This window comes from Phacochoerus africanus, chromosome 2 (genome assembly GCF_016906955.1).
Source record: "Phacochoerus africanus isolate WHEZ1 chromosome 2, ROS_Pafr_v1, whole genome shotgun sequence".
Lineage (NCBI taxonomy): Eukaryota > Metazoa > Chordata > Mammalia > Artiodactyla > Suidae > Phacochoerus > Phacochoerus africanus.
This window is the reverse complement of record NC_062545.1, coordinates 57,054,380-57,069,113: the sequence shown is the minus strand read 5'-3', so window position 1 is coordinate 57,069,113 and position 14,734 is coordinate 57,054,380. Positions and strand designations below refer to the sequence as shown.

Sequence of the window (14,734 nt, the reverse complement as noted above, 5' to 3'; positions counted from 1 at the left end):
TTAGACTGTTGGTGCTGAGGATGATGCAAGACATTGGAAATAAACTGGAGGCAAAGATGGATAACTTACAGGAAACACTGACCAAAGAGATACTAGATATAAAACTTAAACAAGAAGAGATGCAAAATACAATCACTGAAATAAAAAATTCACTAGAGGCAGCTAACAGCAGAATACAGGAGGCAGAAGAACGAATAAGCGGGGTGGAGGACAGACTAGTGGAAATTACGGATGCAGAACAGAAAAGAGAAAGAAGATTGAAAACAAATGAAGAGAGTCTCAGAGAACTCTGGGACAACGTGAAACGCACCAACATCCATATTATTGAGGTGCCAGGAGAAGAGAGAGAGAAGGGGACAGAAAAAGTATTCCAAGAGAGAATAGCTGAAAACGTCCCTAACATGGGAAAGGAACCACTCACTCAAATCCAGGAAGCACAACAAGAGTACCATATAAAATAAACCCAAGGAGGAGTACACCGAGACGCATATTAATCAAACTGACCAAAATTAAAGACAAAGAGAAAACCTCGAAAGCAGCCAGGGGAAAAGAAACAAATAACATACAAGGGAACCCCAATAAGGTTATGGGCAGATTTTTCAGCAGAAACTCTGCAGGCCAGAAGGGAGTGCCATGATATACTTAACGTGATGCAAGGAAAAAAACCTCCAACCAAGATTACTTTACCCAGCAAGGGTCTCATTCAGATTTGAAGGAGAAATCAAAACCTTCACACATAAGCAAAAGCTGAGAGAATTCAGCAACACTAAACCGGCCTTACAACAAATACTAAAGGAACTTCTCTAGGCAGAAAAGAAAAGCCTGCAACAGGAAACAAAAATAGCACAAATGACAAGGCTCACCAGTAAAGTTATATATACAGTAAAGATACAAAATCATCCATGCACAATTACGCCACCAAAATCAGAAATTATGAGAAGAGGTGAGTACAAATGCAGGACACTGGAGATGCACTTGCAATTAAGAGAACAACTTAAAACAATCTCATATACATATAGATTCATATTGAAACTTCAGAATAACTGCAAACCAAAAATCTACAATTGATACACAAACAAGGAATCTCTGGAGAAGAAATACATCTCATAGTAAATAAGTGCATAATCCACCATGAAGGGGGTCATTTGACATCATTCTTGGAATGATGAAGTCTTCTTACATCTGATTCTGATTTCCTCCCCATCAAAGAATTTGTGATAATTATAATAATGCAACTGTACAATTAAATAATACGGTTCTACAATTGTATTATTAATAACCATTTCTCTCCACGATACAATGTATGGTTTATAATGTCTTGTTTATCACATCACCTAGAATGGTGTAATGCCTATATTGAAGAATCAATAAGATGTAACAAATTGTGAGGACATTTATATAGTTACACTGTTTTTTAACCAATTTATGCATTTTATATTTTACTTATTTTCAGAGGGTGTATTATTTTTGTTATTCTTCCCAGTTAAGTTATTCTTTTTATTATGCTATCTAAAATATTTAATGGTATATAAGGCTTTCTTCTTTATAAATTTTAGTTGCATAATATACACAATTTTAATATAATGCTGATTTTTAAAGAAAAATTGAAATGCAATAGATAATACTAAATAGTAAAGATGTAAGCCATACAAAATGGGATAAAGTATAGAATAGATTTCCTATTTGTCTCAGCATATTTTCCATTCCACTTCTCCAGAAGGAGTCACTTAATCTATTTCTTAAGATCCATAATATAATAATCTGTAGGAATATAATTGTGTTTAAATATATGTATTTTCTTCTGTAAAAAAATTAGAAGTAAAATTTCAAAAAAAAAAAAATTCTTTCCTTACCCTTCAATTCAGTTGCTCAAATCTTTTTTTTGTCTTTTTGTCTTTTAGGGCCGCACTGGCAGCATATGGAGGTTCCCAGGCTAGGGCTCCAACCACAGCCATAGCAACACAGGATCCAAGCCGCCTCCGAAACCTACACCACAGCTATGGCAATGCCAGATCTTTAACCCACTGATCAAGGCCAGGGATCAAACCTGCGTCCTCATGGATGTTAGTCAGGTTGGTTAACCACTGAGCCACAATGGGAACTCCACTTGTTCAGTTCTTAATTCAACCTCTAAAACATCTCCCAAATAAGTCCATGACTCTGTATTTCTTCTGATAATGTCCTTTAAGGTCTTTTCTCTTTTAAACTACAGAAGGGGCTTTCATGTCTCAAGCTTTCCCTTTTCCAAATTATTCTCCATATTTTCATTTGTTTTCTTTTTGAAGCCAAGGGAATCTCATTACCTTGCTCATAATCCTTTGATGAATCGGCTATGCTTATAGAATAAAGTTGAAACTCTTCAGCAGGACATTCAAAGCCCTTCATTTTAATTATCCCAATACTGTTCAATAAAGCCCTTCATTTTAATTACCCCAATACTGTTCAATAAAGCCCTTCATTTTAATTACCCCAATACTGTTCAATACCTTCAATCTTCCTTCTTTGTACTTCTCTTGAACTACTAGGACAGCCTTAACTCCTACCTTTTCATAATACTGCTAAAATTTTTTACCTCTGACAATTATTCAACTCTTCTTTGCATTCGAATACTACTCAGTATTTTAAGGCCCCACTCCGTACTACTTCTAACGTGTCCCATTACCAACTAGACTATCCCTGCTCACCAGAATTTGTCACCACCTGCTGGGAGAGACAATGACTTGACTTTCGTTTTTTACCTCCTCTAAAGACATTGTGGGGAAAGGGAAATGCAGCTTGTACTTTTACCTGTGACACTTTAACTTTCAGCTCTGCCAATTATCCTTGTACAGCTGACCCTTGAATAGCTTAGGGGTTGGGGGTACCAACCCCTTACAGTTGAAAATACACATATAAATTATAGTTGCTGTCCATATTGGTGATTCTCCACATCCAAGTTTCCACATCCTAGGATTCAATTGTGGATCTGTAGTATTTACTGTTTTTAAAAAATCCATGTAAAAATAGACCTGCACAGTTGTTGAAGAGTCAACTACTCCCGAATATACTTCACACTTAAGCCCCTGCACATTAAATTGTAGACATGCTGCTTAAAAATCACACAAAAGAACAGATATTGCAAACAGGGAGAGGTGACTGAGGCAAATTTATCCAAGATATGGACTCTGTATTAGTTAGGGTTTTTATAATCATATGCAGAAATATATCAAACTTGTGCAGACTTGTGCATAAATGAGCCATTTCCTGGAATCAAAGACTGTTGAGTTTGGTAGAAATGTCAGAACTCATCTGAGCCAACCCATTAGTAGTAATATTTACAACACATTGTTTTAAAAGGCTAAAATTGGTGACCTTAACAATTGGGGGAATTTACAAGCAATGGCCTTAACTCCTAAAATGAGATTTCCCAATTATTTGTAAGAAAGTTATTTGCATTTATGTGAGCAGGAGTGGAGACTAGTACAAAATGCCAGTATCAAACAGAAGTTCCTTTACATCTTCAAACTGCTTCCCTTCCTTTCCAGAACTGATTGCTTAACGTCCCCATTCAAAATTTATCTGCCTTTATACTGTCTACTGAAGTCCTCTTTAATCACAAAACCAGGCTCCCCTCTCCATACACATCCTCTGCTTTTTTTGGGTAATCTCAAACCATTTAATAAGCATGGTTCTTTCCTCAGCACTGCTTCTGGAAGAACCAGGAGTAGGGCAGAGGTCTGAGACTGAATTAGGACAGCCTTAACCTTCCCTGAGATAGCCAAATGCTTTTATTTGATTGGGAGTTCCCCTTGTGGTTCAGTGGTAACAAACCTGACTAGTATCCATGAGGAAGTGGGTTTGATCCCTGGCCTGGCTCAGTAGGTTAAAGGATCCGGTGTTGCCATAAGCTGTGGTGTAGGTCGAAGACTTGGCTTGTATCTGGTATGGGCCAGCAGCCATAGCCGATTCAATCCCTAGCCTGGGATCCTCTATATGCCACCGGTGCAGCCCTAGAAAGACAAAAATAAATGCTTTCATTTGAGAACATGCTGGGAACTGAAGGACAGGGTATCAGAGACAAGCTTATCCACCACAGCCACAGCTCCTCCCAGTCTAATTTCCTTGTCTTGGGTGGGTGTCCATTCTGGACCCTAGTCCTGAGGGGCAGAAGCACTAGGATGAGCTCGGGTTTTGTTCCTTCTCAACACCGGAAGTTGATTCTAGGCTTTTAAAGAGGGGAGGTAAGGAAAGCAAATACCGTGGGCTTTTTTAAATAGTTTAAGATCATGGACTAGGCAAAAGAAATACAAGTGGTTTTCCCCAAGCATAGCATTAATGGATCCCATTCAAGTCCCTCATTTGTCCTAGCTTTATATTACAGTTTGTGAAGGAAAGGGGGTAATTACATAGAATTATGCCTAAAGACCTGAATATGCTGGTCCTGATAAAATGTAGGTTATTTGCCTAATACATTCTCGTCTTTAAATTTATAAACCAACCTCAAATTTCTATTTTAACTTACAAACTACTTTTAAGTTTGAAAATAATGGCTCCTGTCAAACTTTTAATAGTGTAATTTGGTCTTTTATTACCTTTTCTCCTTTCTACAAGGAGGACCCTGTTTACTTAGCATCAAGATTAATGCAAATAAAGGCAGCTTTCAATACTGTCACTACATCAGTGGTATGAGTTGAATAAACTCAGTATCAAATTGTACAGACTTCAATAGGAGAAAAATAATGACTGAATAACTGAGCTGCACTATGGTCTGATCGCCTGTGTTTGAAATCCAACCCCCCAGGTGACAGAAGAGAGACTCTGTGAAGTCATTAGCACATGAGAGCAGCAACCCTCATGAATTGATTAGTGCCCTTATAAACGAGGCTCCAGAAAGCTCCCTCACCCCTTTTTCCGTGTGAATACACAGCAAGAAGACACCACTTATGAACTTCTAAGTAGGCTCTCACTAGACATCAAATCCCTGATGCATTGATCTTGGAGTTCCCAGCCTACAGAACTGAGAAATTGTTTATAAGCTATTCAGTTTCTAGTATTTTGTTATAGCAATCTGAAGGAAGTAAGACAGCTTTAACACCAAAAGTATTCTTTAAATTTGCTAATACCTTCTCACTAAATATATCATTTTAAAGTCTAATTCAACTACTCTTCAAACTATAAAACCTATTATATAGCATGTTTATAGTATAACATATATTATTATAGTATATAGTATATAGTTTGGTTACTTCATACCATCCAGGCATGCTTATCAAGTCAATAGTGATTCTAAGTATAAGGTCAGTTAACTGTCATTCTCCCATCTTGTCAGACAAATGATACAAGAGGCTGAGACCTAAGACTTTCCTTATTTTTTCCCTAGGATGGTAGCACCTTTCTATCTACATTACCTTACAGAATCAAAAATATGGCCCCTTTTCACATGTTTACATACTGACCCATTACTCATTACCAATTACTTTTTTCCTTTGTATTACTTGGAATAAACTTTGGCTTTGCATACCATAACTAAAAACTATATAGGGCAAATTGTGTTCTAGAATTTCTTATTGGGATCGATCTGAACAGAAGTTTATATTTTAAAAGTAAAAATACATATGCTGCCCTAACTTCAAGCAAGCTTCAGAATCCAAAATCTCCATCTATTTTAACACCAAATATATTTGCCTTGATTCAGTTATCCCATTCAGTATTAATATGAATTTTGCAAGCCAAACAAGTGCCATTTTCTTCATGGCAAGTCAAATGATAAGGTACTTTGCGAAACAGCTGATATATAAAAACATATTCTAAGCTAATCAGCTTTACTTTTCACAACTATTACCATTCGTAAGATGGATATTTCCTCCCCTTAGAGGTAGTGTTAAATTACTGGAAGCCCTAAATTTTAGAGGGAGATTGTACAAATTAGTATAGACATTTAGCTAGTAAAGTGGAATGTTAAAATCTCCTAGTCACACATTCAGACATGAAAAAAATCACACACACAAAGAGTCAAGACTAGTTGAGGGGGGGGCCAAATTATTATTATTTTAGAATTTGATCACAACCGATTTTGTTGGCATTAAAATTTGAAATTTAAGTGGATACAAACCAAAAACCAGAAATTAAGTTTGGTAAAAATGGGAATAGGAGTTTTCCAGTAATTACAGATTAGAAGGCAGAAATCAATTTAGAGAAACACAGATAAACCCATGTTTACAATGATTGTGCCACGGATTTAAAATTCAGTAGTGCATTAGTAAACTGTTCACATTTAGATCTTCACCTTGAGATTCAACAGCTGTTTCTTGAAAAAAAATCTCTCAGTATCTTGTGCAAATAAATTGGTCTTCCATGTGCCTTAGCACACTAAAAATTTCTCCATTGTATATATACAAAACACCTGCCATTTGGGCAGAGCAAAATACATACTTCCATAACAAAACTATAATGTACCTCTCAAGTATGAACAATATACAGATAATACATGGTATACAGTATTTACAAAATATAAAATATAATACAAGCTGTTTGTAATTTTTAAAACTCATCTTTTGCCCTTTTATGTTGCCAACAAGGCAACCTTCCATTTCTGTACCACTTTTCAAGAGTCCAGGGATTTTAGAAAAACTATGTTTTACATACATACTGAAATGTGAGATCTAAGTTTGAACTTTTAGGAGAGTTTTTAAGTGCACTGCCATCAGCTCCCTATTTTGGTTGGAATTTTCAATGGTGCTTCCCATCCAGTGACTAGGAGGCTTTGGAAGAACACTAGGAGAAGGTGGATCACTAAATTTTGCCCCAGCATAATTTTCCTTTTGACTCATTTCAGTTAGAAATGCTGATTTCTTCAAATGCTTATGTTTAATGTTCTCAGAATTTTTTAAAGGCTTTTTTTCCTGCTTCTGAATTATATCAGATGAAACAGAATCCTGCCAAAAGTTATTTTCATTTCTTTTTGCAGAGGTGATCTTGGTTAGTGGTAAGTTATATTTGCTTTTCTGTCTGTTTATCTTTGGTTGTTCACACAAGTGTATACCATGAACAAGCTGGCCGTGGGGAATGGCAATTTTCTCCGATTTTCCCATCTTTGATTTTAAAACCTACAAAGACAAGGAATATAAAAGTGAATATAGTCTCATGATAAAATCAGACATGAACCTCACCATTTATCTAATATATTTTCTTTAAAAAAATCCCCCTGGACTTTAGTTCAATGTCTTGATTAAATGTGCTTGTGGCACTTATCATTGGATGTCCAAATATGCACGTATCTAATTTTACCACTAAAAATAGTTCATCATCAATGTTACCAGTATGCAGTGTAAGAGCTGATTCTAAAATGTTAAAGACAAAAAAACCCCAAAGTAACCAAGTCCACCTTTCTATACAGAGAAGTAATCTTTCAAACATGTATGCTGACCTCTTCCTAAACAAATATCAGCATTTTTACAGTAGGATATTGCCAAGGGAAAAATTTTCAAATGCTTTGGTTGATGAAAAACTATAATAGAGACACAATTCACCTTTTAAGATCGGTACTAAAGATTATTTCAGAATAAAAATTTGATTAGCAAGAGCTAGTGAGGAAGTATTTTGATAATGGTTACTAAGTACATACACAAAAATTATCTCCCAGTTTCTGAAAAAAATTTTTTCGGAAATATAAATACTAAAATACCACCTTTTATCATCTTGTCCAGTTATACACATAATACATAGAAGAAAACAGTTTCTGCTTGCCCCCTCCTTTCTAATTTAATAACTGCTTCAACAACTTTACTGCATTAATTCCAACGACTTTTCTAACTCAAGTGATCCTTACGGGAAGCTATGAGGGGATGGGATGGAAAAATAAGGTAATCTATTAGATCACTGCCCTTTCAACACATATTGCGGTAGGGAAGCAGGACACAACTACAGAAAGCGAAGCACAAGGTAACATCCACGTTAACAAGGGTAAGTGCTGACAGAACTCCCTGGTTTTAACACTGTTCTGAAAAAGAAATCTTAACTAGTAAACAAGTACAAAAACTCCCTTTTAGATTATCACAAATATTTCAGAAAAACCCTGGAACTGAAAGGAACCTATAATAATTTAAGGAGTCACCGTGGATAAATTTAATTTTTTCTAAGATCGCAACTAGATAAGCTGCAAATCTCAGAACGACAGTCCTTCAACCACTGTCAGTAACTTATTTTCACTATTATGAAAGTTTTAATTTAAAAGTTACTTCAAGTCATTTCAGCGATTTCTTACCGTAAATTATAATCAATTTTATTCTAGTCCAATAGCAAGTGGGCAGTACAACGTCCGTTCAACTGTTAACTTTTTTTTCGAAAAGTTCATCGTTCTGGGCACAGGTAATAAAACTACCTTCCACTGAAAAAATCCCAGTACAGTACACAGTGGAATGGTTAAACAATAAATTCCGCTCATCTGATAGGCTAGCACACAGAACTGATCGCTTCAAAGAGGGAACAACTCTGCCGTCGCACCTGCCAACTTTCAAAGTTGAAAAGTACAGCCAAGTAGGTCGGCCCGACGAGGAGCAGCGCCACCCATAGGGCACCTCACAACTCTGCATAAGACCAACCGGGGGCGGGCGGCCCCCAACGAGCCCCACGCCGAGAGGGTCTACGCGCGTTCCCCCTCGCCTCGGCACTACCATCTGTCGGGAAGCCGCTGGCAGGCCCACACCCCTCACCCGCTAGCCTCCTTCATGAGCGCCGGAGCGCTCCGCACGTAGCGCGCGCTGACGTCAGCCTCCCGCGGGCCGTCTCGCTCCCCCTCGCGCCCCGAACGCCGAAACCCCCTGGAACGCCGCCAGCTTTCTAAATCCGGGCTGTTGCCGGGGCGCAGCGGCTCCTCTCATTGGCCGGCTCCTCGCAGCCAATCAGCAGGGCCAGCGCAGGCCTCCCCCTCCCCCTTCTCCCCCCAGCAAGAACAGAGCGGGCGTCACGGAAACTTCCCTCCCGAGTAAACAGCCGCCCCTCACCCCGGCCCCTCCTTCCCGGCCACTCAGCGCAGGGCCCCAAGCCTCCGGTCCCGGGTCCGGCCGTCTTGGGGCCGGAGTGCCAACGGTCCCCACGTTCCCCTCGCGGCCCTCACCTCTCTTCTGAACGAGGGCTGGCCGGGCGCCGCGGGCGGCCGCGGGCCAAGGAAAGGGCTCGCTTCTTCAGTTCGGGTTGCGGTTGCAGGAGCCGAGGCCCAGGCGGCGGCCTGGTCCGGGACTTGCTGCTCTCCGCTGTGGCCCGTCGCGGGGCTCCGCACGCCTTCCAGGCTCGGCCGGTGCTGCTGGTACTGGTGGAAGCGGCTGGGAAGCTGCCCCGACGGGCTGGCCCGCACCTTCTTCTTTCGCCGCTTCTTTGGTGCTGCGCGAGGGGTGCCCCCCGTTGAAGCGAGGCTGCAGTTGGGCAGAGGCGCTGGGGCGCGAGGCTGAGGGGTCAGACAGGGACCGTCTCCCCCTAAAAAGTGAGGGAGAAAGAGGGTGGGGGGCAGCGCCCTGGGGTCCGGGATCCGGGGTAAAGGCGGCGGAGCCGTGCTCACCATCGGGAGGGCCCCGAAGTAACCGCGGGCGGAAAAGCCCATGGGCGCCAGGCGGCTGCCCAGAACAAGCGGCTCCCGCTGGGGGACAGAAACGACGGTCATAGCGGATCAGCAGGAGTAGAAGAAGGAAGTGCGACCAGAGATCACAGGGCGGCGAAGGCTGCTGCTAGGTAAGCCCGTGAGAAGCGCGGACCATGGTTCGGGCGGTGGCGGCGCAGCAACAAATACCCTCAGCCTCCGCTCGGAGTGTTGTTATCAGAAACTCCGCCCTGTGCCCGCCCACCTCCCTGTGAGAGCCCAATAAGAATGCGACCTGGGAGGCCACGCCCCTCCGGCTCCTCCTCCACCGCCTCCGAGAGACACACACAAACAACCCCCTTGCTGCAGCCGGGCACAAAGAGCGAGCACTGCGCAGGCGCTGCCAACGGGCTCTTTCGGGAAGAGTCGGTCCCGCGAACAATGAAGTTCCGTTTCAGCCGCACCTGCCCCACCTCCCCCGCTCTTCTTGTTTCTCACCCCTGCGCCTCTCCCTGAAGGCTTTGGTCAGACAGCTAGAGCTCGGCTAAATCTAGGGGTGGGGTTGGGATAAGGGCGGGAGGCAGGGAGTGAAAAAATCCGGTAGCGTCAGGCCAGTGGGTGCCTCCTCGGCCACTGACCTTGGGGAAGTAGTATTTTCAAGCCGAATGTAATAGCATTATTACCATTGGCTTTTTTTTTTTTTTTAACATTTCAAAGTACATTGCAGGAGTTCATTCTTTGTAGTCGGAAAGAAAAGCAGTCCACGTTTAAATTACATTTGATGAAGTGTGGCTCACTTTTTTTTTTTTAAATCGGGTGAGAAACGCTGCTCAATAGCTGTGGTAGTTGGAGTAAGAAGGGAGTGACTTACTCATTGAAATTGGACGCTTAATGTATAGTAAGTTCTGTATAAATCCATGGGACTTTGGGACAGCAAAAAAGTGCCTAATACTGAGGAGGAGGAAGAGGAAGAGGCTTGTGTCTCAAAGGAAGAAAGTGAAACAGCTCTGCAACATTGCAGTATGCTTTGCTAGCTCTTGTGTTGATAAGAATCCCACTCTCATCATCTCCCCGCACTGTGCTCAGACACAAAAAGAACTGTGGCTATTTATCAAGCACTTATGTGCTACCAACTGTTCTTTACTTAAATTACCTCATTTTAATCTCAAAACTAACTCTAAGGAATAGGTACTGTATATTTTATCACCAGTTTACAGGAGAGAAAACAGGTTTAGAGAAGCAAAAGTTACTTGCCAGAAGTCGTACAGTAAGCTAATAGCGGAGTCAACTCCAATCCAGGTCTGGCAACACTAACGTGGTTTTGTTTGCTTGTTTTTGCTTCTTAGGGCCCCACCTGTGGCATACAAGAAGTTCCCAGGTTAGTGGTAGTCAGAGCTGCAGCTGCAGGCCCACACCACAGCCACAGCAATATTGGATCTCAGCGGCATCTGTGACCTACACCACAGATAATGGGCAGAGCTGGATCCTTAACCCATTGTGCGAGGTCAGGGATCAAACATGCATCCTCATGGATACTAGTTGGGTTTGTAACCCACTGAACCACAGCGGAAACTCCCTGGAAAGACTAGCTTTCACATCATCTGTACTACCTACCACACTAGATTGTGGGTTTTTAGAACACTAGGATACTATTAAACTTCTCTGTATCCTACCAGCCTTTTACCAATATTTTTCAGCTTTATAGTGCTTGGTAAATGTTTTATGATTGATAATAGAGTTGGATAGAGGGACTGTCCAGAACAACACTTCCCAATGACTTTATATAAACTTTTTTTTTTTGTCTTTTTGCCATTTCTAGGGCCGCTCCCTCGGCATATGGAGGTTCCCAGGCTAGGGGTCTAATCCGAGCTGTAGCTGCTGGCCTACACCAGAGCCACAGCAACGCCAGATCTGAGCCGAATCTGCGACCTACACCATAGCTCACAGCAACACTGGATCCTTAACCCACTGAGCAAGCAGGAATCGAACCCTCAACCTCATGGTTCCTAGTCGGATTTGTTAACCACTGAGCCACAACAGGAACTCCTTTTTTATTTTATTTTTTATATAAACTTTTAATACTACATTCCATCATTATTGATTGCTGGACTTGATCATTTTGCTGGATTTTACTTTTTTTTGGTTTGTTTCCAACACTTAATAATACATAGTAAATGCTTGTGATTGGTGGATTAACGGGAATCATATACTTTCGGTGCTGTTAAAGATCTTAGAGAGACTTTAACTGAAAATCGTCAGGTCTGTAAATTGATGCTGTGAGGAGAATGGCCTGGCAAGAGGTGGTGGAGAAGGGCAGGCAAAAATTATGGAACCTCTGGAATGAGGTCATTTGTTCTTTTGTTTTTGTAAGAGTTACTGCTTTCTCAAAAAATGTTTTCATCTGTTATTTTATTCTTACTCCAATCCTTTAAAATAAGATAGAGATATGTAAATGATATAAAAAAAAGCCTCTAAAATAAAGTAATCTGCCTAAGGGTCACACAATGAGTTAGGGACTAAATCACAAACACCTAATGCAGTGCTTTTTTAAAACCATATCCCAAGCCCTAAGATCTGACTTTACTTGGGGGCACTAACAACTGTCCTGAAGAATAATTTACCCATCGGGGGACTGCTAATTTGTAGTCAGTTCAGGGGGGCCCTTGATCAAGGACATCTATTATTATCTGTATGTGTTTTTTAAGTGAGTGTTGGAGTTATTGTGCAGTATGTAGTTTATCCTTTTGAGACCTGAAGTGTAGGTCTCGGGTTAGACGCTGGATTCTGTACTTTAAAAAAGGTACCCTTGCAGCTGTGGCCACCTGGGTGGTAGGTGCTAAGATGGTGCACCACTGGAAGAGAGCAGTCCAGGGTTGTTGTTTTTTTTAACCAATTGGAAGAGAGTAATCATGGTTTGTTGCTGGGTTTTTGTTTTTGTTTTCTTTTTTCTGCCACCATGAGCCACATAGAAGTTCCCCAGCTAGGGATCAAATCCAAGCCAGAGCTGCGGCCTATGCCACTGTTCCAGCAATGCGGGTCCTTAACCCATAGTGCCACACTAGGGAAAAAACTGGTACCTCTAGAGAGACAAGCTAGATCATTAACCCACTGCACCTCAATGGGAACTACCTCCCTGATGTTTAAGCATCGATCTCAAACCTTATTTTATCAACATACCCAGAAGTTTTTTTTTTTTTTAATCATTTTTAATTTCTTTTTTGGCTGTTTCTGAAGCATGCATACAGAAAGTCTGGGCCAAGTTATCGAACCTGTGCCACAGCAGTGACCTGAGCCACAGCAGTGACGATGCCTTATTCTTACCCACTAGGCCACCGGGGAACTCTTGAAAAGTTCATTTTAAATATAAGGTTTATATTTAAAAGCAAACAAGGAGTTTCTGTCGTGGCACAGGGGAAACGAATCCAACTAGCATCCATGAGGATGTGGGTTCCATCCCTGGCCTTGCTCGGTTGGGGATCTGGCATTGCTGTGAGCTGTGGTGTAGGTCGAAGACGTGGCTTGGATCCAAGTTTCTGTGGCTGTGGTGTAAGCCGGCAGCTGTAGCTCTGATTTGACCCCTAGCCTGGGGACCTCCATATGCCTTGGGTGTGGCCCTAAAAAGAAAAAATAAAATAAAAAGCAAACAAAATATGCACAAAATGTCACAGTAATGACAAAATTTATACTGCCCTTAAATTGCTTATAAAGTATTATTACTGCAGGTCAAAATTAATGTCTTCATCATTCCTACACTTATATGTTTCTGGGGTTGTGGTAATTTTACCACATGTTTATTTCTTAAACCTTCCTAAGAAGGACAGGAAGCCACAGCAGGCTCTGCTTTGCACAAGGGTGCCTGGCTAAAGGGGCGAGGAGGAGCTGAAATACAGTTCTTCTGCTCTGAAAGGCCATCAACCTAGAAGGAAGGGATCTCTTTTTTTCATTGGTACGAAGGTTCCAAAAGAACTAGTGGCAGCCCTGGGGTTGAATAATATTATGAATACTTAATACTGCTTCATTCTAGATATGAAACCAAAGGAAAAAGCACTTTATTTAGACCAGCTCAGGTTTCAGCCAATTAAATCTTAGTTGGGTCATAGGCCTGGTTGTGCCTTCTGGCTGTCTCTCTATTTTTATTTATTTTTGGCTGCATTGGCAATATGTGGATGTTCCCAGGCCAGGGATTGAATCTGAGCCACAGCAGTGACTATGCCAAGTCCCCAACCATTAGGCTACAGGGAACTTCCAGCTCTCCTTTCATATGTTGATGAAACTTTAAGAGTCCTTGCTACTCATAGAATGCGACCTAATACCTCTTCTGAAATAGTTTTTGTTTCACTTGGCCACCTTGAAGAACCCAGTTTCTTCTTCTTATATACTCATTGACCTAGACTGTTCATTTTTGCAAACTTATTTTGTCTCATTAATTATAATGAATAAGACCATTAAAAGGTTTCATCTTTCATGAGACGGGGATGGAGAGCTATTCAATTAACTGTCTTCTGTCTTCCTCAGGACATTTAGCAAATCATCATCTTGAAATACTCCATTGAATTCTCTATTTGGTCATTTTGCAACTAAAATGTTGGATCTCGTTTCTACCTGGTTGTTATGTGTGACAAATGATGTGAAGCAGGGCTTTCTGTTCTTTGTATGGTTAATATTTTTTTCCAAGATTGCTTGGCTAATTCCCAGTTCCTCCATTCATCCCTCTTAATTTCTCAACTAGGGAAAAAGTGTGTTTGTGCTTTATGAACTAATATATAGTTTAGATTTTTGTAAAACCAATAGTATTAGCTGTATTTATTCAACTTTAAAATAATTAACATATGTATATTATCACGTTCACGTTATATGGCCAAACTACCTATTGCTAAATTGCAAACATTTTCCTTTGGAGAATCATTACAGACTTTCATAGATTAACATAGTTTCAATGATCTATAATCATTTTCCCATTTTTACTCAAATCTTTAGATCTTGGCTGGTAAAAGACCTTTTAAGATGGTTCTATTGTCTCTTCAGCACTTCTCCAAAATTTTGGGGTTTTTTTGGCTTTTTAGGGCCGCACTCGCACCATTTGGAATTCCCAGAATAGGGGTCGAATTGGAGCTACAGCTGCTGGCCTACACCACAGCCATAGCAACTTGGGATCCAAGCTATGTCTGCAACCTACACCACAGC

The 14,734-nt window shown here is 40.9% G+C and overlaps 1 protein-coding gene across 1 annotated transcript; it reads right to left on the bottom strand.

Annotated features, from left to right (window-relative positions):
• Positions 1 to 5,998: 5,998 nt before the first annotated feature.
• PNRC1 (proline rich nuclear receptor coactivator 1) lies at positions 5,999 to 9,780 on the bottom strand. Its single transcript, XM_047760950.1, has 2 exons — positions 9,095 to 9,780; positions 5,999 to 7,085 (listed from the first exon to the last, which is right to left on the bottom strand). Exons 1-2 carry the CDS (start codon positions 9,632 to 9,634, stop codon positions 6,642 to 6,644), a joined length of 984 nt encoding a protein of 327 aa, XP_047616906.1. The 5' UTR covers positions 9,635 to 9,780; the 3' UTR covers positions 5,999 to 6,641.
• Positions 9,781 to 14,734: the final 4,954 nt, after the last annotated feature.

Coding starts and splice junctions, on each gene's coding strand:
- PNRC1 (XM_047760950.1), bottom strand. CDS start 9,634: ATGACCGTCGTTTCTGTCCCCCAGCGGGAGCCGCTTGTTCTGGGCAGC. Junction 7,086..9,094: donor AGCCCTCGTTCAGAAGAGAG/GTGAGGGCCGCG, acceptor TTGTCTTTGTAG/GTTTTAAAATCAAAGATGGG.